The sequence below is a fragment of the Artibeus jamaicensis genome, unplaced genomic scaffold (assembly GCF_021234435.1).
Source record: "Artibeus jamaicensis isolate MK-2021 breed Jamaican fruit bat unplaced genomic scaffold, CSHL_Jam_final contig_484, whole genome shotgun sequence".
Lineage (NCBI taxonomy): Eukaryota > Metazoa > Chordata > Mammalia > Chiroptera > Phyllostomidae > Artibeus > Artibeus jamaicensis.
In genome coordinates, this window is record NW_026521859.1 from 8,637,347 (window position 1) to 8,661,391 (window position 24,045).

The window sequence follows — 24,045 nt, forward strand, 5'->3', positions numbered from 1 at the left end:
AGACAGTAGTGAATGCAAAGGTTCTAAGATGAGCTTGGCATTTTTTTTGGATGACAAGACCAGTGGGCCTGGGACATGAAGAGCAAAGGGAAACGTGGTAGGAGGTGAGAAGTGAAAGGAGGCAGGAGCCAGGGCATGTCAGGCCTTGTGGCCATCAGCCAGGGTGCTTATATAGCACCTCCGCAGACACCTCCACGGCTGCCAGTCATTCCCCAGCTGTAAGAAGTATATTTGCTCTAGAGAAGCTGGGCACTTTTTAAACAGGGAAGTCTTAGGGGCCCTGGTCTATAGGAAAATGAGTGTTTTGTATAGCCAATTGAATTTGTTGCACCTGCCTATTAAAAAAAATCCAATAATTTCATTTCAGAATCACTATATGCTCTTGATGCCTTATAATTCCAGCTTAAAGACACCATATACTCAACTTAAGATTCAGTCCCCTGTTGAAATCCAGATTTCTCTGTGATGAGTAGGTAACTCTATGAGTCATCAGTCACACCATGCTAATATCAATGAATTAATAGCTGTGTCCTTGAAAAGATATTTTAAAAAAGGAAAGTGTAAAGTTGGTGGGTTCTTGAGTATAGGAAGGAATCTTCAGGGCAGGAACAAATGAGAAAGGAGAAACTGGGGTTACATCAGAAAAACTACTTATTTTACAGTTTTGAGCTGTGCTCTGCTTCCTGGATAGGCTAATGTCCTCCTGCCAAGACTTATTTTAGCAAGGCTCTTTTTCTTGAAATAACACATCTGTGTCTTTTAATAGCTCTTTCCTAAATAGGAAGTGTGAAATAATTCTCAGAGCCCAGTGATTACAGTGCATTGCTGCTACTGCCTTGATGCTCCTTCATCAGCTTTGGACATGCATGCTGGACTTAACCTCTGCGGACGAACGTTCTAATGACAGTGAAACGTGTTGTGCTAGAGGCAGCTCGAACAGCTGGTGTGAATAGATTACAGGCATCGTGTTCCAGCTTTGCATTCAAGTGACTTCATATTGGTTGCCTGAAGTCAGCCATGATGAGATTATTTACACCACAGAAAGCAAATGCTACACATCGGGCTTTTTTTGTTTTTTTTGTTTTGTTTTTAGAGAGAGAGCTGACTGTTAAACACCAGCTTGCCACTGCCACGAAACCTTAAAAAATATATTTTAGCATATGCCATGGCATATGAAAAATCAGCCATTTCTCTTCTTTTGCCTCTTGAATTAATGGTAATCAGAAACGTATTCATCTGTACAATTTAGCTATATTTATGCATATATAGTTCCCATTAACTTTCTCAAAAACTTTGCCTGGCTTTCCATGGTTGACCAGAGAGACGCCAAGGGCCCCTCATGGTTTTGAGGCATCTGCCTCTTGCTGCCTTGTCTACTCCAGACTCTGATCAAATTTAACCTTCAATGTGCCTTGTCCCCCAAATACCCTATTTTTTTCTTCTGGACATTTCTAGTCTGTTGCCCCTACCTGGAGGGCTCTCCTCACCCTCTCTCTCTGTCTAACAAAGTCTTACCCATACTTCAAGATCAGGGCAGAGGTCATGTTCCCCTTGGCACCTTCCTGTGCTCTGCCATAGCTACCTTCATTGTCCATTGCTCTTCCTCCAGCACCCACACCAAATGCCGGCTGTCCTTCCGCAGTCACCACTGCCTCAGTGAGTTGGTGTTTGTCTGCACGTCTTATCTCCTCCCCTGGAATGTAAGTCCCTTGAGGACTGTGAATTTTGCCTATTCATCATTTAATCTTTCATGGCATCTGGTGCAGAGCTTTGCACATAATCACTACCCTGTCAGGGTTAGTTCAGTTATCTGCATGCATGACTTCAGATTCCCCACAGTGCCCGGGACAGCATAGTAAGTGACACATGCACACACACGCACAGTTTCATCAGTCTAAATATTTGTACTTGTGGACTGATTTCATTTAGTACAGGAAATGCCTTATTGAGGGGAACACTAGGCTCACATGTAGCCAGGTGAGGACCAATGACAAAACTTCTACCTTCAGTGGCAAATGTCAACTCTCTCATCTGTGTGCACAGTTGGACCACTTTGTTCACTCATGTGTTAGAAAGACGCCAATCTGTTACCAATCATGACACTGAAGATGCAACTGTACTCCTCCTGGGGCTGGATCCTGCTAGAATGTTAGTGAGTTCTACTGGTGCTTTTATATCTAATAATGAAATGAAAACTAATCTAACATTTTTTTCTTTTCTCATTCCTGCTGTGATGTGAAAGAAGGCTATTCCTCATCCATCATTCATTCATTAAGCAATGACTGCGTCCTCATGCCAGGCACTCTGCTAAAGGCTCAAGATCTAAAGGTGAATTATCCACGGTCCTGCCTTTCAAGGGTTCACAGTCAGAAAAAGAGAATAAGCACCGGGATGTGTTCAAAGTCTCAAGTGAAATAGAGCTCCCAAGCTCTGACCCACATCTATGTGCTTGCCTGTTAGATTCTGCCATCTGCCCCTACATGAGACGTTTGCTATGTAACTCTTTTCCACGAGCCTCTTTCGGTTTGAATGACCTTGGAAACAGCCTGAAATGCAGAGCTTGGAAGAATGCTTTTAGAGTTACTGGTCTGCACTTATGGGCTTCAAATAGAATTTCACAAACCTCTAATTATCTCCTCTTACCAGGCTGCCTAAATGAATGACGACTAGCTCTTTAGTCACTCCGAGAGTGGATTTCTATTCAGCTGGTGCCCAGGATGCATTAGGATGCCCAGAACATGTGTGGCTGCTCTGAGCAGTACAGGGCGATTAACAGAAGGCAAGCAATTTGCAAAATGTCTCAACTTCCTGCTCATCTCTGAGACAGAAAAATTGTCACACCTTAACCTCAGGAGACTCATCTGCAGAATTCTCTCCCCCCCCACACCTCCTCCCCCAAAACAGAGCCTCTCCTCCCTGCTTTTTGCAAACATAAGCACTCGGCTAAAACAACAGCTATGACTCAGTTCCTAGCTAGCGCTGCCTGAATTGATTTAGTCTGAGTTCAGATTTAGCACCTAATCATGTTCAATTTGCTCCACTGCACTGCCTAGAGATAAAAGGCATGGGGGGGGGGGAATAGCTTCAGCCTGTGTCAGTCTTTGTGGTGATGTCATTGCCATGAGAAAGCCGGCCCTTCCTTACTCTGCTGTGCTGCCTCAGACGCAGCAGGCTGTGTGTGTGCAGCGGGAGTGGGCTCCAGGTGCCGAGCTCCGGCGGCGTCCAGGGCAAGGCAGCACCGCTGGCCACGGCAACATCCACCTGGAGCCTCTGCCCATCACCCTGTAGCGCACGACTCGGAGGCTGCCTAACTCTTTTGAAAATCAGGAGGGGGAATGCCAGCCCCTAGCATGGACTGTGATGTTTCCACTCTGGTCGCCTGTGTGGTGGATGTCGAGGTCTTCACCAATCAGGAGGTTAAGGTATGCACCTGCAATCTCATTTTTCATTATTGCTGTTCTCGAAGCCTGAAGCAGTGTGGCAGAGCCTTTTTAGCTTAAGGAAACAAGACTTTGTTGAACAGTTTTCAGCTCATGGTCTGTGCTAGAAATGCATCTTGTGAGTGCATGGCTGTATTAATTAGAGTAAGTCTGAAGAGGGGCTAACTAGCACGTTAATTCTGAATGCAATAAAGTCTACCATTGTCTGTTTTTTCCTGCCTTTTCTATTAGGTGATTTTACAGCAGACATGTTTTTGTAGTCTCATATCTGTGTCAATAAGGAGAATGTTGAGAGGGGTTTTGAATCAGTAATTAAAGGACGAAAGCACCCAGGACTCCCTGCTAGTGGGACAGTAACCCCTTCATGGCATGTCACTAAAGATGCTACGGCGTGGTCTTCAGATTGAACAAAAGCTGTTCTAAGGATGGTAGTTTCAATCTCCAGCTCCCTGGGAATCAAAGTTGGAGAGCTGCTGCCTAAATTTTTATTTTTATTTTTTGTCAAGCAAAGGAAGCAAGTCATTCCCCTGAGCAGTTGTCCAAAAGAAAGTTCAGGGATAAATACATTTTGCATCTTTATGACTTTGTATTCCATGGCACTGGTCCTCACTGACTGCTTGCAGAACTGTATAATTGTCATGGGTCATTGTCTCCTGATGGTATTCATTCTCTTTTATTTTCCCACTTGGCTTTATATTCTGAAAAAGATTCCATGCTTGTGAAATGAGAATTTTGATTTCTTTTCTCATATTGAATGTAAGAATGAGCAGAAGCTTCTTATTTAAACAGTTTACCCCCACACACAGGACAGTTGCTCATTTCGTGATGAGAGAAAGAAAAGGGGAATTACATTGCATAATCATTTTCCATCCTTGCCTTAATCTTTGCTTAAAGGAAGATCTTGAATTCTTTACTGTTGAGTGTGCGGGTGATACCCTGGTACTTCCCAGGTGGGGATTTATATGTTCACTAGCATAACACCTGGCTCTGTCACTTGAAATTTGGGTTTTGAACATTTTTTTGAAATAGATTTAAAAAAATTGAATTTGTTGTTTCTGCACATTTTAAATGTGTGGTCCTTTGTTTTCCGACTCTTATGACAGTTCCATAGGAGTGTCTGCCATCTGTCACATTGAGGTCAGAAAATTAGAATAGAATGGTTTGCTGCTACCTATGGTTGCACTGGAGTGGAAAGGTGCATGCAGAGGCTCACCGTCCTTCCTGTTGTCCCTGCCATAGCACTTCGGAAGGAAGGGCAGTCGTCAAAGCCCCTGCCGTGTAGAACCAATTGAAAGTTTGCTGTGGGTGACTGGGTAGAGAGACATCTTCCACCAGCTGCTGGAACAGAATGAAAACTCCGTAGCTCTCTCCTAACAGTTCTGTTGTTTACATGCTTGCTCTGCAGACATCGTAAGAGAGTCTAAACTTTTTTGGTTCAAGAAATGGTCATGAAAAAATGTTGATTAGGCATGTGCAATATGCCAGGCATTATGCTTGTACAGAAAGGAGTTTAACATATGCTTATATGACCTGTGTATCTGTGAGATAGACATAAAAGTAACCACTCACCTAATATTTCTTAAAGGCGGAGAGTGTCTTGTGGAATTAAAGGAGCACAACATTCTTCCAGCTGGTTGTACTTGAGTGGTTGGGATGGCCTCACAGAGAAAATAGTATTTGAACTTGATGATGGGTAGATTTTGACAGAGAAAGAGGGAGGAGGGCCTGGGAATGTGGAGGCATTCTATTTTGCAGTAGAGTGAGTCAATGAATTTGACTGCAGTACGATCTGAGAGATGGGAGGGGATGCAGGGGAAGGAGGTGAGTCAGGACCAGATTATGGAGCAGTTAATACTGTTCATCAGAAATCCATCGAGTTTTTCTGGGAAGACTCCCACCAGAAAGATGTCTTATATGTCCTTACTACAAAAAAAGCTTTAAGTCACGACGGATGTCTCTTCAGGGCAACTTACCTAATCTTTCTGTGCCTTAGTTTTCTCATCTGTAATGTGGGGATAATAGTAGTTCCTATCATTGGTTTGATAAGAGGATTAAAGTAAATTATACATATAAAAAATTTAACACAGTGCTTGACACATATTTAGTGTTTAATGAATGTTAGCTATTGCCATCATCATTGTCATCTTTTTAGACATTCTCTGAATGTGATGGGTGACTTTTTTTGCCAGTTTACTGAAATGTCCTAATTCTAACTGAGTTTGCAATGACAATCCAGAACATAGAAGTTGTGAACATGAACACACATGCATGGCACACCCTGGCAATTTAGAAAACATAACCCTTCCTTTCAGACATTTAATCATTTAGGGTAGAACAGTGACATTAGTATCAAGCTAAGATTTACTTTGTGCTTACCAGAAAAGGAAACTAATGAACAAAGTAAGGTAGGCCAAAGAGGTTTGTTGAGAAAGCCTGTATGTTCCTTGTTCAAAAGTGGGCATTGCTCAGTGTCATGTTCAAATGCAAAAGTCTGGCACCAAACTTTCCCCAAAGATAAACTTCATTAATTGCCAGATACCTGGCAGAACTGGAGTTATTTTCTTCAATGTCTTTAATATTTGCTGTCAGAGAAGAGGGTTAGCCTCTTTGAGCGTTTGATTTACCTGCCTGCCTCCAACTTGCCTGATCTCAGTCTCTTTACAGATCCTCGCCCTCTACATGTAGCCCCCATGGAAAAACAGCCATCCGGGGTAGGCAACCAGCAAGCACCCTTTGTAAACACAGTGGTTTATTTGAAAGGGGTGGAGGCCTGAGCAAATCTAGTGTCTGATCTTGACTTAGAAAGCCTTGTCTTCAGTGGAGGATGTTAGCCGGTTGCACTGGGGGCCCTTCAGACTCCAATTTCCTAATTTTTTCCAAAGCTGCTAGAGCAATAGTACTAAAGAGAGAAGGAAATCAGGCAAATGGAGTTCTGCCATATTCGTCTTTCTCCAGAAATTCCATTAGTGGCGTCATGAATTTAGCTGTCTGTTGCATGGCATGAGTACTCAGAGAGATGAAGAAACATGAAGCTCTTAATAGAAGAAAAATGATATGATGAACTGAAGAAGTATGTGTGTGCATGCGCACGGTTGATTTTTCTCAGTATTCTTCTTACCTTTATGAAAACAGTCTTCTCTCTCCCCAAGGAGCCAAACTCTTGGCAAAATGAAAGGAATCCAAAGATAGGTAATAAAATTTATATTTTATTTTAGTCCAGTGGTTCTTAAACCTTATTTCACTTTGGTGTCACGTGACGAGCTTTTAAAAATACTGACGCTGCCCAGACCACATGCCCAGAACTTCTACTTTGGCTGATCTGAATGAAGCCCGGTCATAGATTATCACATAAAGTCAGTGTCTGTGTCATGGCTCCCCTGGACACAGGCGGGTGAGGGTGATGTCAGTCAAGGAGCTGCTATGGTAACCTCCACTTAAAGACTTTGCTCCAAATCCCACAAATGGAGACCTGATGTGTGCAGTTGGAGAAGCAGTGTCTCTGAGCTCTCCAAGGGTTGAGACTTCCCTAACAGTGCCAGATCATAGCACCAACAAACAGGAAATTGGGCAAATGCAGTTCTGCCATATTTGTCTTTCTCTAGATATTCCATTGGCCACTTTTGAATGAATGGGCAGCGAAAGCATCTCAGGGGAGGTGACAGTTTATTAAATGTCACTGTTCCAGTGTCACTGAGAAGTGAGTGAGAGAGCCATGAGTTGACCCGAGGAGACAGCTTTTCAGTAGAGGAAACAGTAGTTGCAAAGAGAGACAATCTTACCCGATGTATTCTTATCCAGCCTCTTTTAACTTATTTTAATTATTTATTAATTCTGGAACCTACTGAGGCTATCACTATCTTATGGCATATTTTATTTTACATTTTTTAAAAAATATTTTTTTTTAGGAAAGGAAGAAAAGAGAAAATAATGGCTCCTGTCCCGGCGCATCCAGCCCCGCCCTTTATTTTACATTTTAAAGATGTCCCTTTTTAGAAATTGTGCTTAACCTAACTCCCACGTGCTGTATTTTAGGCCTGTTTGTTTCCATGGGGGAAGGAGAAATATAAGCAGATATTCATTCTCAGCACAGTAATTCTTTATATGCTGAAATCTTAGGATTTTTCTTTCTCCTTCTGAAAAGCCAAGGCCCTTTTAAAGTGACTCATAGCCCTACTTTTCTCTCCTCTGGCTTTGAGACTAATCCATATTACCTTGGGAAAGTCTCTTAACCCTTCTGGACATAATGAGAAAAATACTCAACTGCTTTGTATTTGTTTTCCTTTTCACACAATAGTATGATGACTGACTCATAGTCTGTGTCATGCTGCTGGGTGAGTTATGGAAAAAAACCCAGCACATCGTGGTCTCTCAGTACAATGAACTCTCTTTGTCATTTGAACCACTGGCAATTTCAAATTGCTTGTTTGTTTGGTGAGAGTCCTATGAGAAGAAGAATGGAGCAGAGTTGGTATCACACATTTTGCACCCTGCTTTGAAGAGAGACAAGTACACACATAAGAACTGAGTATCAGGAATGGGTTTGGAAAAGAAACTTGTGAATATTTGCCAGGAGAGCTGGTCAACCATGCCTTCTTCTTATGCTCATTGCAAATGCAGTGCTGGGGAGAGGATCTGGCAGCAGCCATGACCTTAGGGCTCTGCAGAACTCTAATGCTCTTTCACTCAGTAACAGAGAAGACTTGGAGCTGCGTGCAATTCAATTCTCAAAGTTTGTAACCCCTTAGAGATTTATGGTAACTTTTAGTAACCACAAAGCTAACTTAACAGAAACTCCCATTTTCTGTTCAGTGATTGTGATATTAAAAAAATATTTACTACGTATCTCCAAACAACCTTTTAGTTTCTGAAAACCAAAAGGGAGCATGTGGGAGGATGGGGGCTGGGGGTGGGGTGGCCCATCACAACAGATACTAACACCCAAGCAATCAAACACTTGCTCTTTCTCTCACAATAAAATAGATAAGAATTGAGGCCATTTTGAAAAGAAATGAATTATGCAAAACTGAATGTTAAAGCATAAGAAATACTTCAACAATCTTAAAATTCTTAAACATGCAATATGAAATGTTTTCTTGCCTCTGAAGAAAGTAGACATCTTTCTTCACTGTGAGAAGTGATTTTATGCAAATAATAGGTGCTCCCTGAGAAGGAGGTTAATAGGCAGATTTCTCAGCCCCCTGCCATGTCAGGGAAAGACAAAGTACAGTCTTCAACTAATTACACTATTAAGCAGGAAAGTCAACTAAAAACTCGCTTATCTGTTTAGAGTCTTTGAACTTGTGGAAAATAACTGAGACACTAACAGATGCTCTAACTTGGTGTCAGATTTATTTAAAAACAGCAAAACAGTATCTTCATTAACATTGTTCTCCTAAAGGCATAGATTTTAATGTAAAAACTCAGAGAGTTCCATTTACATTCTTACTGATTCTGTTTTTAGTACCACTATCAGTAATTTATAATGGGATTTTTAGTACTTTCTCAGAAGCTTAGAGTTGACACATAAGCAAGGATCTGATAGCATAAACTTTATCCCTTTGATGTGTTCAGGTTGTAAGCTTAGTAGGCATTGCAACTTTGTGGTGAATAGCCCAGGCTTCCAAGATCTTAAACTCTCTGACACATGCCTGGCCCCACATGTCTTTATATAAAGGGGCAATTTCTTGATGTAAAGGAAATGTAGCCTTTCCCAGCTCTAAATCTAAGCTGTTTCTAAAATACAACATAAACATATAGAGATCATATAATGAGGATTTCAAGAAGAGAAAAGTTACATACTATCTACTTCATCTAGAATGGAGAATTTATTTTTAAAGTATTTGAGAGTAAAATATCCACCAAGTGTGAGCCTCCCTAGAAAATACTTACTATATGGGCTTTCATATTCCTCTTTTGGGGCAAATGTATCCAGGGGGGATTTTATATATATAATTATAGAGTATATATACACACATATATAATTTTAGATATAAATGTAGATACATGCATACATTTTCATATGTATATGCATACATTTTCATATGTATGCATGTATCTACTCTATATATTTTTCCCCATGGTCATGGGCGGTTTTCTCTGTTTGACTCTGGTCAGTCTAACTGGCTATTATGAACTAGATTTCTACATTTATTGCCTGGAGAAGGCTCCTGGCAAAATAATTGAACAGAAGCCTAAACAATTGCTAGACAATTCATTTGGGGGGCAAATATAAGAAATTAGCCTTTTTTAATTGCTATAATATCAAAGGCATATTTACATCCTTATAGTCTAATGGCATAACTGCTCTATCCAGAATCTAAAATACAAGTTCTGAACTATGAACATTTTTAAAAGGCTTTTGAAAAGATCTTGACATTTGAGCTCCCAGAAAGATGACTTCACCAAATCTACCCTTTACCTGCAAGATTGGACTGTGGACCAGGTTCATGCTTCCCCACCCCTCTGCCCCACCACCAAAGAGCATCTTCTACTTGTCCCAATTATAGAGTGGCTTTCTGCTTAGTTGTAAGATCTCTCCCCCAGTTTCTGGTGGTTCTAAAGGAATATGTGAACTGTGTTCATGTTGTGCTCCAAAGATTTGACCTTGGAGGGGGCATTTACTAAATTAAGCATCAAACCATCCCACATGATGACAAACATAAACCCCCAGAGACATTCATCTCTATGGATCAAGATTATATGTTATCAAGATGGTCAATTTAAAACATTCTAACAGCTCTTTCCATTTACTAAATATCTCTAAGTACCAGGTGCATGGCACACACCAGGAACTCCTTGTCATCCTCATAATAGCCCAAGGCATCTATTTATCTGCCCCATTATAAACAAGTTCTTGATCAGAGAAGTTAAACTTTTGTGAAAGATCCCAGAGCTGTTGACAGAAGCGGAACTCAAACTGTAGTCTGCTTCACTTTTTCCACTACCAAAATATCCCTAAGGATCAATTAACAAGCTGTCAATCTGTCAATCAGTTATAGGGGGGAAGGACTTAAGTCTTAGAACATAAAACAATGAGCTCATATATAATATTTGCTCTAGTGCTCAAAACACTGTTTCAGAGCCCTGGCTGGTTAGCTCAGTTGGCTAGAGTATTGTACCTATACACCAAGTTTGTGGGTTTGATCCCTGGTCAGTACACATACAAGAATCAACCAATGAAGTCATAAATAAGTGGAACAACAAATCTCTGTCTCTGTTCCTCTCTCTCTCTAAAATCAATAAATAAATTTAAAACAAATTTTAAAGATGTCACCAAAAAAACACATTGCTTTTGTCTTCTTTTTTGAATTATTTTAAAAAATTATTTTGTTCAATTATAGTTGTCCCCATTTCCCCCTCATTACTCTCCCCTGCTCTACCCACCCCGCTACCTTCCACTTTTAATCCTCCTCCCATTGTCTTTGTCTGTGGCTTCTTTATACATGTTTCTTGACTTGACCCTCCCCCTTCTTTCCTGGGTTTTCCCCCTCCCCCTACCCCATCACTGTCCATTTGTTCTTTATTTCCATGTCTCTGGTTCTGTTTTGCTCACTTGTTCATTTTGTTGGTTAGGTACTATTTCTTATCAGATGTGGGAGTACTACTTTTACCTAAATCAGTAGTTGAGATCATTTCATTTTTCTCAATAAATTTAACATTGTTTCAATTCTAGGTATAGCATCTGTTTTGGATTTTGTTTCAGTTTTTAAAAAAATATTAATTATGCCATCTCACTGGAACACAAAAAATCTGCTGGGAGATCCAGGGCCCACCAACCAACTGATAAGACCTGGTGTGAGAGCTCCTCCACCTCTTCCCTGATGCCTCCAAATTTCCTCTGTTGACTCAGTGAGCAGCAATCTATGAAGAATTGTAGGAACATGGTAGTAAAACTTAATTGTAATAATTATAACATTATACTTTTAGACGCTGCTTTCTGAGTTATACAAAACTCAGCTTTCTTACAGGAGATCTCTGAGGTGAGCAAGTCCACACAATTCATAAGGGAAACTTGGACTGGGATTCGGCTTATGACACAAGATCTCCAGGTATTATTATAGCCTGCATCACTAGTTTGCCTGATAGAATTGATTTCATCTTCTGTGACTTCACTGTGCCTTTAGGTATTGACTCAATCATCTCAGGCCACCTTTCCTGGAACAGGATATGCAAGCAATGAGCAAATTTAGTAATAACAATAATGTATTGAGCACTTACTATTTGTCAGGCACTGTGCAAAGTGCTTTTATTCATTCACTTATACATCAAATATGTACTGAGTGCCTTCCATGTTCAAGGCCTCTCACTGGGCTCTGGAGATATAGAACAGAACAGTCTATTGGATGCAAAAGCTTGTGCTCTGTCATCATGTGATGCTGCCCTTTATTTCCCTCAGTTCCACTTTTCCCAAAAGGAACAATGCTGTTTTGACCTCTAAAGTGGTCTCCTTTGCTGGCATAGGGCATGTGAGAAAGAAGCAAGCAAGCTCAGCCTCCAAGTCAGACATCCTGATTAGAATTCTCTATTTGCCCACTTGGCCGTGTACTATGTGACCCTGAGCAAGGATCCCTACCTGTCTGCCTCAGTTTCCTCAACTACGAAGTGAAGAAATAGTGTCTACCTTGTAAGCTGGCAGTGAGGATTAAATGAATTTAAATTATAAAAAGTTTAACAGTGACTGGCAGACAGAACATGCACAAGTAATGTTAACCCTTGTCATTGTCATTGTCATCTCCATCATTGTTATTAGTAGCAGACTTCTTAGGTGGAGTTTTGAGTTTTCTTTCAGGGCACTTTATTTTACTTGCAATTTTCAACTCGGTTTTACACAGGAACAACAGCGACATACCTCAGTGGCTCTGAGGTCACAGAATCAGGGTGCAGAACAACTGGCCAATAAGCAAGGGAGTGAGGAACCAAAGAGCTCAAGCTATGTCCCTTCCCTTGTCTGTGACTTCTCTTGTCTTCTCCAAGTCTTCCAACTGTGCCTGGGTAAAGAAAGGATCCCTTCAAAGCAGTTGCCAGCAGGAAATAAGGGGTCTGCATAAACAGGAAGTGTCCTCTGCAGCCATTTGTGGGGTGGGGGAGGGGTATATAGATAAAGCCCCAAGGAAGTTGCCGATGTTGATTGAGTTAATGGAAAGGGAGGGGGCCTGAATAAGCCTCCTACCCACACCTGGCCAAAATTCAGAGGCTCAGTGCCTCTCATCTCAGAATAAAGTCCAAGTCCTTGCTACAGTCCTCAAGGCCCATTAGACTTTGCCCCAGCTGCCCTGCCCATCTCATTTCCTCTCACTCAGCTCTAGCCACCCTGCTCCCTGAACATGCTAGCATCCCCTTGAACTCGCATTGCTGTGCCCTCTGCCCAGAATGTTCTTCCTCCTGACATCCAGCTGGCTTGCTCCTCATTCATCATAGAGCTGTTCCTTGACTGCTGACTCTAAAATAGCACAGACTGCTGGTCACTCTCCACCCCTCACCCTGCCTGTGTTTCATCACAGCACAATCACAAGGTGACATAGTCTAGTTATTGGTTCATTTCTATCCCGCTCTCTCCACCCCCAAATGCAAATTTCAGGAGGTCACTTTCCCCTTTGTCCACTTCTGAGTTCCTAGAGACTCCATAAAGTAACATCAAGAAAATGTGCTAACAAACACGATAGACTCCAATTCTCAGTAACCTTGAATATGCTATTAGACCACCTTCTTTGAAAGGGATGGTCTAGATTTCCAGACCCAAGGCCAGGTTTATATGGCAGAATACATAGGTTTTCAGACAAGATGCCCATTAAGGAAAATGGAGATTGAGCTCAGAATCAATTACAAAACATATTTACATCTGTCTCTGAACAGGAATCTTAAATGGAATTATAGACTCATTTCATCACAGTAATGTTAAATTATAATTGCAGTATTTTTAATATTTACCTTTGCTTCCAATTTTTACTTTAAAACTGTGGAGATAGGTGGGACTTAGATTAATTACCCAAGCTGAGCTCAATTTCTCTTTTGCTGGATAGGCGTTTTGCCCTAGAAACTGTAGTCAGCCATGAGTACCTATCTCTAACTGTTTAGTAAGTTGTATCATAAAACTAGTAAACAATTCCATGGTACTTAATAAAAACGAAGACAAAAACTAAGCTAAATGTTCTACTGTCCATTGCTTGAATGGATAGGCAGCAGGTCTGAATTATTAATGAGAGTGATAGTGGATGGTCTATTGTATATTCTCATTTTGTAAGAAAAAGTGCTCAGCAAAATAATATTCTATATATAAATAACACTTAGCATCAACAGCAGTGACATTTATGTAAGCCTTGGAAGACTTGAACCTTCTTTCAATGAATGCTTCCTTGTTTCACCCTGCTGATGGAGGGGGAAGTACTAGTCTCTCAATGAGAAATTCAGGTTAGAAGTATGCACCAAACTATTTATCCAGTCAATAAAGAGATCAAATTTTGCTCCTTTTGACTTTGTATTTTTATTACATAGTTCTTGGAGGTGGAAGCAAGAAGCAACTTGATTTCATGGTTTAGTGAAAAACAACAGTCTTTGGAAGCAAGAAGTCCTGAATTCACACTACTTCTTATTTATGACTTTCTTCATATATACATAAAGATGCAGATTTATGTTAAGGAGCTGTTAGAATGCAAGTGATTGATAAATTATCGCTGATGCATGTGTACAGCATTATTGAGGCATCTCATCCATTCATTCCACCTTTAGCAAACATGACGAAGCAGTTGTTAGGTAGAAGGTACTGCTTTAACCCTTGGGAATTCAAAAATGGAGCCATGCCTCCTGCTCTCAAGGGCTTCATAGGTTGATGGTAGAGGAATGAAGGTTGTGAATAGATACATGGAGTTTAGAAAATGCCGTGGTTTGAGTAAGCCTAGAGCGGGGTGGTCAGGGATTATGAAGAGTTACCCACAGAGGTAAATCTTGAATTACAGCTTGACAGGTTCAGTAGGTGTTGGGCAGGTGAAGGAAACATGGAAGTAGGAAAGGGCACCTCTGGGAGAAGGGGGGGACCTGCACCGAAGCAGACGTGCTGGGGAGAGTGGTAACTTCTAGGAAGTAGAGGGCTGGGTGGATGTGGGATTATGCAGAGGCAGGGCTCACATTCTAAAGGAGCCTGGACAGTATCCATTGGACTATGGGAAGCATCTTCAGCACGGGGTGACCCCCCACCTGGTCTGACAGTGGCCATCTCGGGTCGTAGCATGAGTGTGGCTGCACAGAGAGGGGAGGGGCTGCCTCACTTTGGCCAGACAGGAAGGGGTCTGGGGGACTCAGCCACAGAGTCCCAGAGTCCTTGAATCACACTGATTATCTTTTGTTATTCCTCTGTCTTCTCTCTCTCTCTTTTTTTAAGAGGAAAGAAATCAAAACAGAAAAGCAGCCATCCTGAGGATGTCATTAGATTGCCATTCAACAAGGCTGATTTGGGGGGCGGGAAGGGCACCTATGTTATTGCTGCACCTGGGGTATGCAGAAAGTCCATGTGATTCAGAAGGCATGGACTTACTGTGTTTTAGGGCCAGGAGTATAAAATCAAAGTTCCCCCAAAAGAACAAGGACTTACGAACATGGACAACTGTGTGATGATGGGGTGGGGCAAAGGAGACAGAGGGAACTAAGTGGTAATAGAAAAAATACAATAAAAAACAGAAAAAAATTAAAAAATAAATAAAATCCAGGCTCCAAACCCTGCTCCCTGCCCTGGGGAATCACTTAGTCTGTGGGTGAGGGCAACAGACTTCCAATCATGGATTTCCTTTACCCAAAAAGTCTGCTATGATGCCTCGTCAAACTTCTGACTACTTGGAATAAAAATTCAATGTTAAATGCTAGAACTAGAATATTTTAGGCCCCCCATAAGAATGAATACACATGCAAAAACCCTCAACCTTCAATATTATTGCCAAAACATATTTATAGAGGCTCATATTTTCTGAGCTTATCATACACAAAGCAAAGAAAAAGAGAAGTTTAATACCATGCCCTTGTAGTTTCCTGTTGCTGTCATGCCAGCAGCCTTGTCTCAGAGCAGTAGCCTACATCTGGTAGATACCCCATGAAGGTGAGATGAGGGAGTGAGTGAATGGAGCTTCAGTTTGTTGCAGGCCCGTTTAGGCAGCGGGATGGAGGAAGCGGGTGGGGTGAGGCTCTCTGTCTGTCAGGGCAGGCTCCAAAAGTTGCACACCCTACTTCCTCTCAGATTCACCTGGACAGGTACGGGCACATGTACACACCAGGGTGCAAGGGAGGCTGAGAATACCACCGGGATTCTATCATAAACAGAAGAGGAAGGCAGAAATCAAAGGAAAGTAGCAATTGCTAGTATAGATGACGAATGTACCCTTCAAATAAATGACTTGAGAACTCAAGTATCAAAAATCCTGTATGTTCAATTAGCCCAGAAGGAGCTAATGAAATCTCAAAACATGCATTCTTAGGAGAAATTCATCAAGTTTCATGTAACAGGTAAGTTTTTATCTGGGGTTTGAAAGGCATGGCAGGTATTAGACACTCACCAAATGGCTGCTCCCTTCTAGGTCAGCTGGTGAGATCAGGGCATGTGGGCTGCCTGTCCAGCAACACCACCCCCATGCATTGGCACTGGCTGTTCTTCCATGTGGATGGGGCAGTCCACACACTTACCTGGCTTTACATGCTGCTCCCACCCAACAGGCAGTTCTCTGCTTGCAGAAAGATTTCTTCTATTCACACATAGTAAGACCGTCTCTAATCAGATCCAGAGTGTCATTCAAATCACTTACAGTCATTAGACAGGGCTAGAGTTATGTGAAATAAGCGAGCAAGCTTCTGCCCGCATGGTTACTAAGAAGTCTTCAGCCTTCCTGCATCCTTGCTAGATGCAGTGGAACCCATGATGCAGCCATTGGCTGTGGGAAGACAGAAGGAGGACCGAAACGGGAGGCAGACGCTCTTGGTGCAAGGTTTGCAGGTCACTCATTTTGGGCAAGTCCATTGCAATGAAAGATGGGTAGATGAGCAGTGAGCAGTCTGTAGAGGGAATGGATTTTAGAGCCAAACCAGCCTGGACTTGAACCCTGACCCTAACAGTTACTAGTTCCACAGTCTTGGGAAGTTTTCTTTATCTTTGAGTTACAATTTGATCAGTTGTAAAATGGGTAGAATAATGTTACTCTTTCGGGTGTTGTAGATAAAATAAGAATATACTCAACACTGGAAGGCACTCAATAAATGGCTATTATTTTTCCTTGCCTCTATCATCTCTAAACTTTAATGATGAAAATCCCTTAAATTCAACTGAGTCTAGTAATGAGATTTAACTGCTAAAGGCATAGGAGTTCTGGTATATTGAGAATCATATATTAGCTACTTCCACAAAAATTGTGTCATTTTTCTGAAATTCACACAATTTCTGGTTAATACTCCTGCATTGGACATCAGCCAATCTAAATTGAAAAGCCCATCCAGTCTTTCGAGAGTGCAAATGCTGATGGTATCAGTTGCTTCCTTTGATTCAACACTATGGCAAACATGGAAAATTGTTAACAGCAACTGTTTATTTGCTGGTACTAAGGGGAAATAAGCCAGCAAAGGTCTTGTGTTAAGTCAACTAAAAGATTGCTTTGGAGGGAATATGAATCAGTATTTATACTGTATTTTGCTGTGTATAATGCACACCCATGTTTTTGGCCAAAACTTTAAAGAAAAAAAATTCTTTGTTTTAATTTTTTAATTCAATTTTTTGTTTATAGTTATAAACAAAACTGATTATTGTATTCCAGGATACTATTTTGTATACAGTTATCATTATTGCTTTCTAGATTTACACTTTTAATGCATAAATGCATAAATAAAAGAATTAAAAACATGTATATAGATATGGAATTAGCACTACCCATGTAAAATGCACATCCTTATTTTTCCTTAATAAATTTGGGCAAAACAGCATGCATTATACATGGCAAAATACAATACTTTTTTTTTTTTTTACAAATATTGGAAAACAAAGTTTCTTCACTGAGTGAGTTGATTAGGACACAATGAACTCTCATTCCATCCTCCTTCCAATATGTCTTATAGAATAGAAGCTCTGAGCACAAAGATTTTGATTTTTTGGTGGTGTTCCGGTGGATGGAAGTGAAAGAAACTCAAAAGGATGTTAAGCTCCTGAATTCTGAATGAGCACAATAACAAAGCCTCGGCTTTCCCTTGAAACTCCTGTTTGATCCACTGAGGCAGTTACTCCAGACAATTACTGTCATTACCTGGGCTTAGAATCCAGAACCATCTTTAACTCATCAACCCCTTTTAATTGACATTACATGTAAGCAAAACGAGATCTTTTCAGGTCTTTTTCTACAAAGTCCAAGTTCAAAACCTGTTCATTAAGTACTCAATATCAATGGAGCATTGTGTAGTCCCCAAAGGGACTTGTTAGCTTAAAATCATCCAGCCTAGTGGGGTTGACTAGTATAAGCACCACGAAAAGGGAGCACATTTCATAACACGGGGCTTCTGGAAGCATGACTCGCTTCAAGTTGGGCGAATGAGGACCAGCTTCATGTAAAAGCCAACATTTTTAGATAAGAAATTGCAAAATGCCCACCTTCAAACCATACCCATGGGTAGGTTTCATTCGTCCTGTGTAGTGTTATTTTATAAAATTGAATTTGTGTCTAGCCTTTACAAATTAGGGATATCTTATATTTCAAATCTGTATCCCAGCTTCTCTTAAAAGAGTGATAGAACTGACATCACTGAGTCCCTCCCTGGATTACGGTTAGGATCAGGCAAAGTGACATTTCGGACAGTCTTCTGGGGCTGTATTAGGATCACCTCATGGCTTCATTTCTGTAAACCTCTCTATCTGCAGGCTCACCCCCATCTCTTCTCTACTGATCACTTTGATTTTACTCAAATTATTTCCAAGTTTGTAACCCTCCAAGGCTTATTTTTTTCCTCCTTAATTGAGGCTTTAAGTCAAGACTTCAGGGTTGGAAACAACTTGAGAGACAACTAAGGGTCTCTTATTTAATTTAGCCATCTCCCCTCCAGTATTCCAGCCTTTCCTTGATCCTCTGCAGTGATGGAGCCCTCACTCCATACTGAGACTGTTTCCATGATTACTCACTTTATTTTTCCTGAAACCCTGTAACCTCAACTCATTTATCCTAATGGTAGTGTATTCCATGAGCAAACAAAGCAAGTCTGCTCTTTCTGTGCCAGAAAAAATACTTTGGTTGTTTGCAGACAGTTATTTGGTCTCCCCCCTCCTTGCAGATCCCCCCTCTGGACTAAACTCAAAGTTCCTGCAGGTTATTCTTCATATGATGTGGTCACAAGTTCCCACCCACATCTACGGATCGGCCCAACTTACACCGTGTTTCATTAACAACTGTTCTTCTCCGGTCCCACCCCGCCCAGCAGTCCTGCACCTGCACTTTGGTCACATTCTACCTAGACTGTGTCAAAAGAGCCCCCTGGCCCTCCCAAGCCCATTGGCCTCCTCTCACTCTTAACTCAAAGTTCTCCCATTTCATGCTACAAAGTGGGCTGATTTGTCTGAGATGAGAGTTTTATGTTCTACAGGGTCATTGAAGAGGTTACGATTGGCCTAACTAATAATGTTCAACATTACTGAGGTTTCTTTTTGTTTTTTTTTAATATATTTTTATTTTTCATTATAGTGTATATTCAATATTATTCTGTATTAGTTTCAGATACACAGCATAGTAGTTAGAAAAGTCACATGCTTTATAGAGTGGTCCCCCCAATATTTCAAGTACCCATCTGGCCCCATTCTTCCTTATTACAACATTATCGACCATATTCCCTATGCTGTACTTTACATCTCTGTGACTGTTCTGTAGCTACCAATTTGTACTTCTTAATCCCTCCTCCTTTTTCACCTAGCCCCCAAATCCCACCCATCTGGCAACTGTCACTCTGTTCTCTGTATCCGAGTCTGTTTCTATTTTGTTTGATTGTTTTGTTCTATAGATCCCACATATGAGTAAAATCATACGGCATATGTCTTTCTCTGTCTGACTTACTTCACTTAGCATAATACCCTCTAGGTCCATCCATAAGGACCTAGAGGGTATTATGCTAAGGTAAGAAGATGTTGCATAAGGTAAGAAGATTCAATGAGATGATGTAGGAGATACCTGTGGGTACAGGGATAGCTGGCGCTGTACTTAGTGTGTTTTCATATCATCTCACTGAGTCTTCACACTGCTATGCAAAGTAAGTACTGTTATCACCATTCCTCTTGCACAGCTGGAGACGGTTTGGGTTTTGGAGATTAATGAACTGCCCCAGTCAGCCAGCCAGCCAGGAAGTGGTGGAGCTGCGGTCCCAGCACTGGCTGCCTGGCTCAGACCTTGTGCTCCCCATCGCTGCCCTGGGCGTTCTCTTGGCATCTTTGTCTGATGCCTATTTCTGAGAGTCTTTTCATTTGTTTATCTGTTGTATAATTACTTTAGGCTTTGCACAAAATTTAATAGAAAGTGTAATTATGGCTATCATTATTGTAATTCATGAAGACTTCTTTTCTTCCTCCTGCTTGCTTCAAAAAAAAAAAAAAGCCTCTAAAATCATAAGCTGGTCTCTACCCTCTGCAGGAAGGTTTCTAATAGAGGACATTGGGGGATTACCCAAAGAGAGGAACTGCACTCAAATTCTAAGCAATGCATTTCCCCAGCTCTCCTCATCCCCCTTCCGTGCTCTGTTTTTTCCTCGCACTTATTTTATAATATGTTATAATTCACTTATTTATTTTGTTTATTATGTCTCCTCTCACAGAGGAGAAATACAATATGCACACTAGGGAGAAGGTGATTTCAGTTAAACTGTTGACAGTTATCATTTGGCTTCCTGGACATGGAAACAAGCAATCCTGGAGCCACACAGCGCCCTCCGTTTGTCACACTGCTATTGGCACACTGCCTACTTCTCACCACAGTCCCTTTCACCCATGGCACTTCGCACGCCACAGCCCCTGTTAACACGCTGGCTCCGTCACAGAGCACTTTCTGTACTGCCCATGCCAGTGCCTCTGGAGTCTCCTCGGCCACCTCGGCAACATGTTCTGAGCACCTCGGCTTCCCAGATGCCAGCCTCACAAAGTGGCAGTCGTGACCCAAACGGCCTCCAATTAGGAACAGGACTGTGCTCTGTTTGTGGAAACAAACGACACGTCGGCATTTCCTGGACAGTCAGCTTTTTACTGTTTTTCACATAATGAATTGACTTAACTGAGTTCAATGCCTTCATTAGCTCATGAACCAACATAAATTTTGATTCTGGTTTTGGCCCCTATCCAGCCGATGTCTTAGGAGAAACATTTTCAGCTCTGTGGCTAACAAAGAGTCACATTGATTCTTGAATAAATTTCCCATGTAGCTGATTTATGTACCTGATTGGTTGGATTTAATTCATAACAATGCCTTTCCTATAAAAGGTCTGAGTCTTCCTTTGACATTATAATGGTGTAAAATTGATCCACGTTCGAAACCTAATGAAGTAAAATCAATCAAGCAAAAGTCTTAGTAAGTGCCCTCTCCGCCTGGGTTCCCCAGAAAGCAGAGCCTGAGATAAAAAGCTTAATTACAAGTGTTTTCCTGGGGATAGGAGCCAAGGAGCAGGGTTGGGGGCCGGGTGGAGAGGAGGGGAGCTGGTGCAGAGGTAATGGGTAGTGGAGCTGGCCTCCGCTGTGGTGACTGCTTGCTGCATTCCAAGGAGAGCCTGAGAAGCTGTGTGATCTGTTGTCCAGAACCTTCTGTGCAGGGTAAGAAAAAGGGAAGCACTTACCATTGGCGCCCAGCCACCATGGACCCCAGTTTCTCCCCACAGTTGATAACTAACTCCTATGACCTTTGGGTTTGTGCATGTGTGAATACCAAACGTGCCTCCCTCTGTGCCAGTAGAGAAGCCCGGGATGGAGAGACGCAGGCTCGGAGGTGAAGCAAGGCCCTCAGGCTGCAAACTGCATAGAGTTCATCAGAACACACAACACTAGTTACTGCAGCAGTAGCTGGAATAAGAGACAGGTGGGGCCAAGAAAGTATGAAATAATGTACTAGAAGTATCCAACACAAACACTGGATACTTGTGACTGTTTAACATTTATTTATAGTCCTCTCCTTGTTCTAAGAAAGGTATAAGGTTGTTTGCACACCTACCATTGTACAGTTCTCGGCTGGAACCCTTCTCTAAATCTGATCAGGAAATTGCCAGCGGCTGCCCTAGGAGGTATTGACTATTGTTTTTCTCAAGAGCATGGGGGTGGTATCAGTTCAAGGCTTGAGATAGATCAGATCTGTCTGATGGTTGCTACTGTTATTTTCTCTCAAGAAAACTTCCCCCCACCAGCTCCAATTCTAAGTCCTTGATTCCTGCCCCATGAGTCTCCACTTGCTTCGGCAGCATTGTGCTTTTTTCCTTCTGACTTTTCAACATCTTTCCTCTCCTGAGCCTGAAAATAAAGCTTCATTGTCAGCATTTTCCAAGCCTGTCAAAGACACTGCTTTTAAATGACTTCTGGGCTTCTGGTGTTTAAAAAGCCAAGGTCTGGAGAAGGTAAAGATTTCTTAAACAAGACACAAAAAGCACTAGCCATAATAAAAAGGTGGATGGGCTGGACTGTATTAAAAATTAATGACTCATATTCATCAAAAGATACCACTCAGAGAATAAAAAGACAAGCCACAGACTGGGAGAAAATAGTCATACCAACATCTACAAAGGAATTGCTTCCAGAATATATCAAGAAATCTTAGAAATCGGTAAGACAAAGACAAACAACCCAATTAAAAATCAGAAAAATACTTGAACAAACATTAAAAAAAAGAAATATCCAAATGGCTGAAACCATTATTTATCAGGAAAATGCAAATTAAAACCACAAACAGATACCACTACACAGCCAACAGAGTGGTCAAGAACAAACACACGGTCAACGCCAAGGGCCGGCAGGAATGGGAACAACTGTAACTCTCATCTGTTGCCAGCAGGGGGGCAAATTATTACAAGTGCTTTGGAAAACTGTGGCCTTCTAGAACTAAATATATGTCTACCCTATAATCTGGTAATTCTGCTTCCCTGAGAAATGAATGCATATGTCCAGCAGTAAGTATGCTCAAGAATGTTTATAGCAGCCTTATTCATAATAGCTCTAGACGGGAAAATACCCAAAAGTCCAGAAGACTTTTGTCCATTCACCAGAAGAATGGACGAACACATCTAGACACATGCACACATTGGGCTGCTGCATGGCAATGGAAAAGAACAAGTCACTAAACACAACACAACCAGATAGAGTAAAAGAAGATAGATTTGCAAAGTACATACTTATTATTCCAATTGCAAAAAGTTTAGGAAGAGACAAAACTGATCTGTGGTGATAGACAGGACAACAGTGGCTACCCCCGGGAGCGGGGAAGGCGCTTACTGTCCTGAAGGGGCAGACGAGCGCTTCTTGAGGTGCTGAAAGCAGTTTACGTCTGGAGCTGGGAGGTCGTTGCCCTGGTGGTGGTTATGCTGTAAACAGTCATTGAGTTGAACACTTAAGATTGTGTGTTTTATATTTATATGTCATACCTCCATAAAAATAAAGAAGGGGCAAGGTTGAGAACAGAGAGATGATGGCCCCCACCCCCACTCCCCACCAGGCAAGGTTTCGAGTCTCGCTGTCAGGTGGGAGAGGAGATAGCACCACAAAGAGACTGGAAATTACTGAATAAGACATGGACTCAAGAAACCCGCACTTCAGATTTTAATCCTTCGCTAATTAGTTAGTCATGTGATCCTGGAAAATAACCTGTTTAGGTCCCACTTCCCCAATCTGTAAAATGGCTGACTGCTGAGGATATCCTGTGTGCTTCCAAATCACAACATACCAGTGTCTGCCTCCCCCGCAAGGCCAAGTTGAAGGTCCAGTCTTGTGCTGGTTCTGCTCTGCTGAAGGGCTCTGAGGAACAGAGCCCCAAGCTGAAGGGGACATAGAGCTCAAAACTCTACACGTTCCGTATAGAGCTCCCCGTGGCAGACTGCGAACCGGCCAGCCCTGCAGAGATCCCAGCAGCAGGTTGCTGCAGTTCCTGAGCCACCACCAGGGAGACAGTGACCATTCTTTCAGGTCCTCGCCGAATCACCACCAGGCCTGGCAGGGAAAGCCTGGTCCTGGCAGTGCAGTGCAGTGGTTACTGAGGTACTTCGGGGGCAACCCGACTGGGGTTTGAAACCCAGTTCTAACACTTACCATCTCTGTGACTTTAAACAGTTGACATCTGTCCTTGGGCCTCAATGGTCTATAAATAGGATAGTTACCACCAGGTTGCCACCAGTTCAGAGTTGTTTTAAGGATTAAACGAGACAAAGTATTTCAACGCCCTGAGTACCGTGCCTCTGTCATAGCCAGTACTCAAGAAAGCGTGGCCATTATTCTTAATGTAGCTCGAACCTCTTTGCCCACCAGCATGCTCTAAGTTTTAGGTGACACTGTGTTTAATTATAAAATGGCTTCTTAGTTTCATAAAATAGTAAAGCAGGAAAGAAACTTAGAAATGATCTCATTAATCACCAAGGATTTGTTCAGGTCCTTCTG

General features: G+C 41.8%; 1 protein-coding gene across 2 annotated transcripts in view; it reads left to right on the plus strand.

The window, feature by feature from the left end:
- RCAN2 (regulator of calcineurin 2) overlaps positions 1 to 24,045 on the plus strand; it is a 267,043-nt gene that overhangs the window by 166,450 nt on the left and 76,548 nt on the right. Inside the window, exon 1 of one of the 2 annotated variants that reach the window (XM_037142572.2) lies at positions 3,101 to 3,422. The exons of the other annotated variant lie outside the window; for it this stretch is intronic. Within the exon in view, the coding sequence (XP_036998467.1) occupies positions 3,336 to 3,422 (87 nt within the window). The 5' untranslated portion in view covers positions 3,101 to 3,335. Of the gene's footprint in view, positions 1 to 3,100; positions 3,423 to 24,045 lie in introns of those variants that run through there. 2 annotated transcript variants of the gene reach the window in all.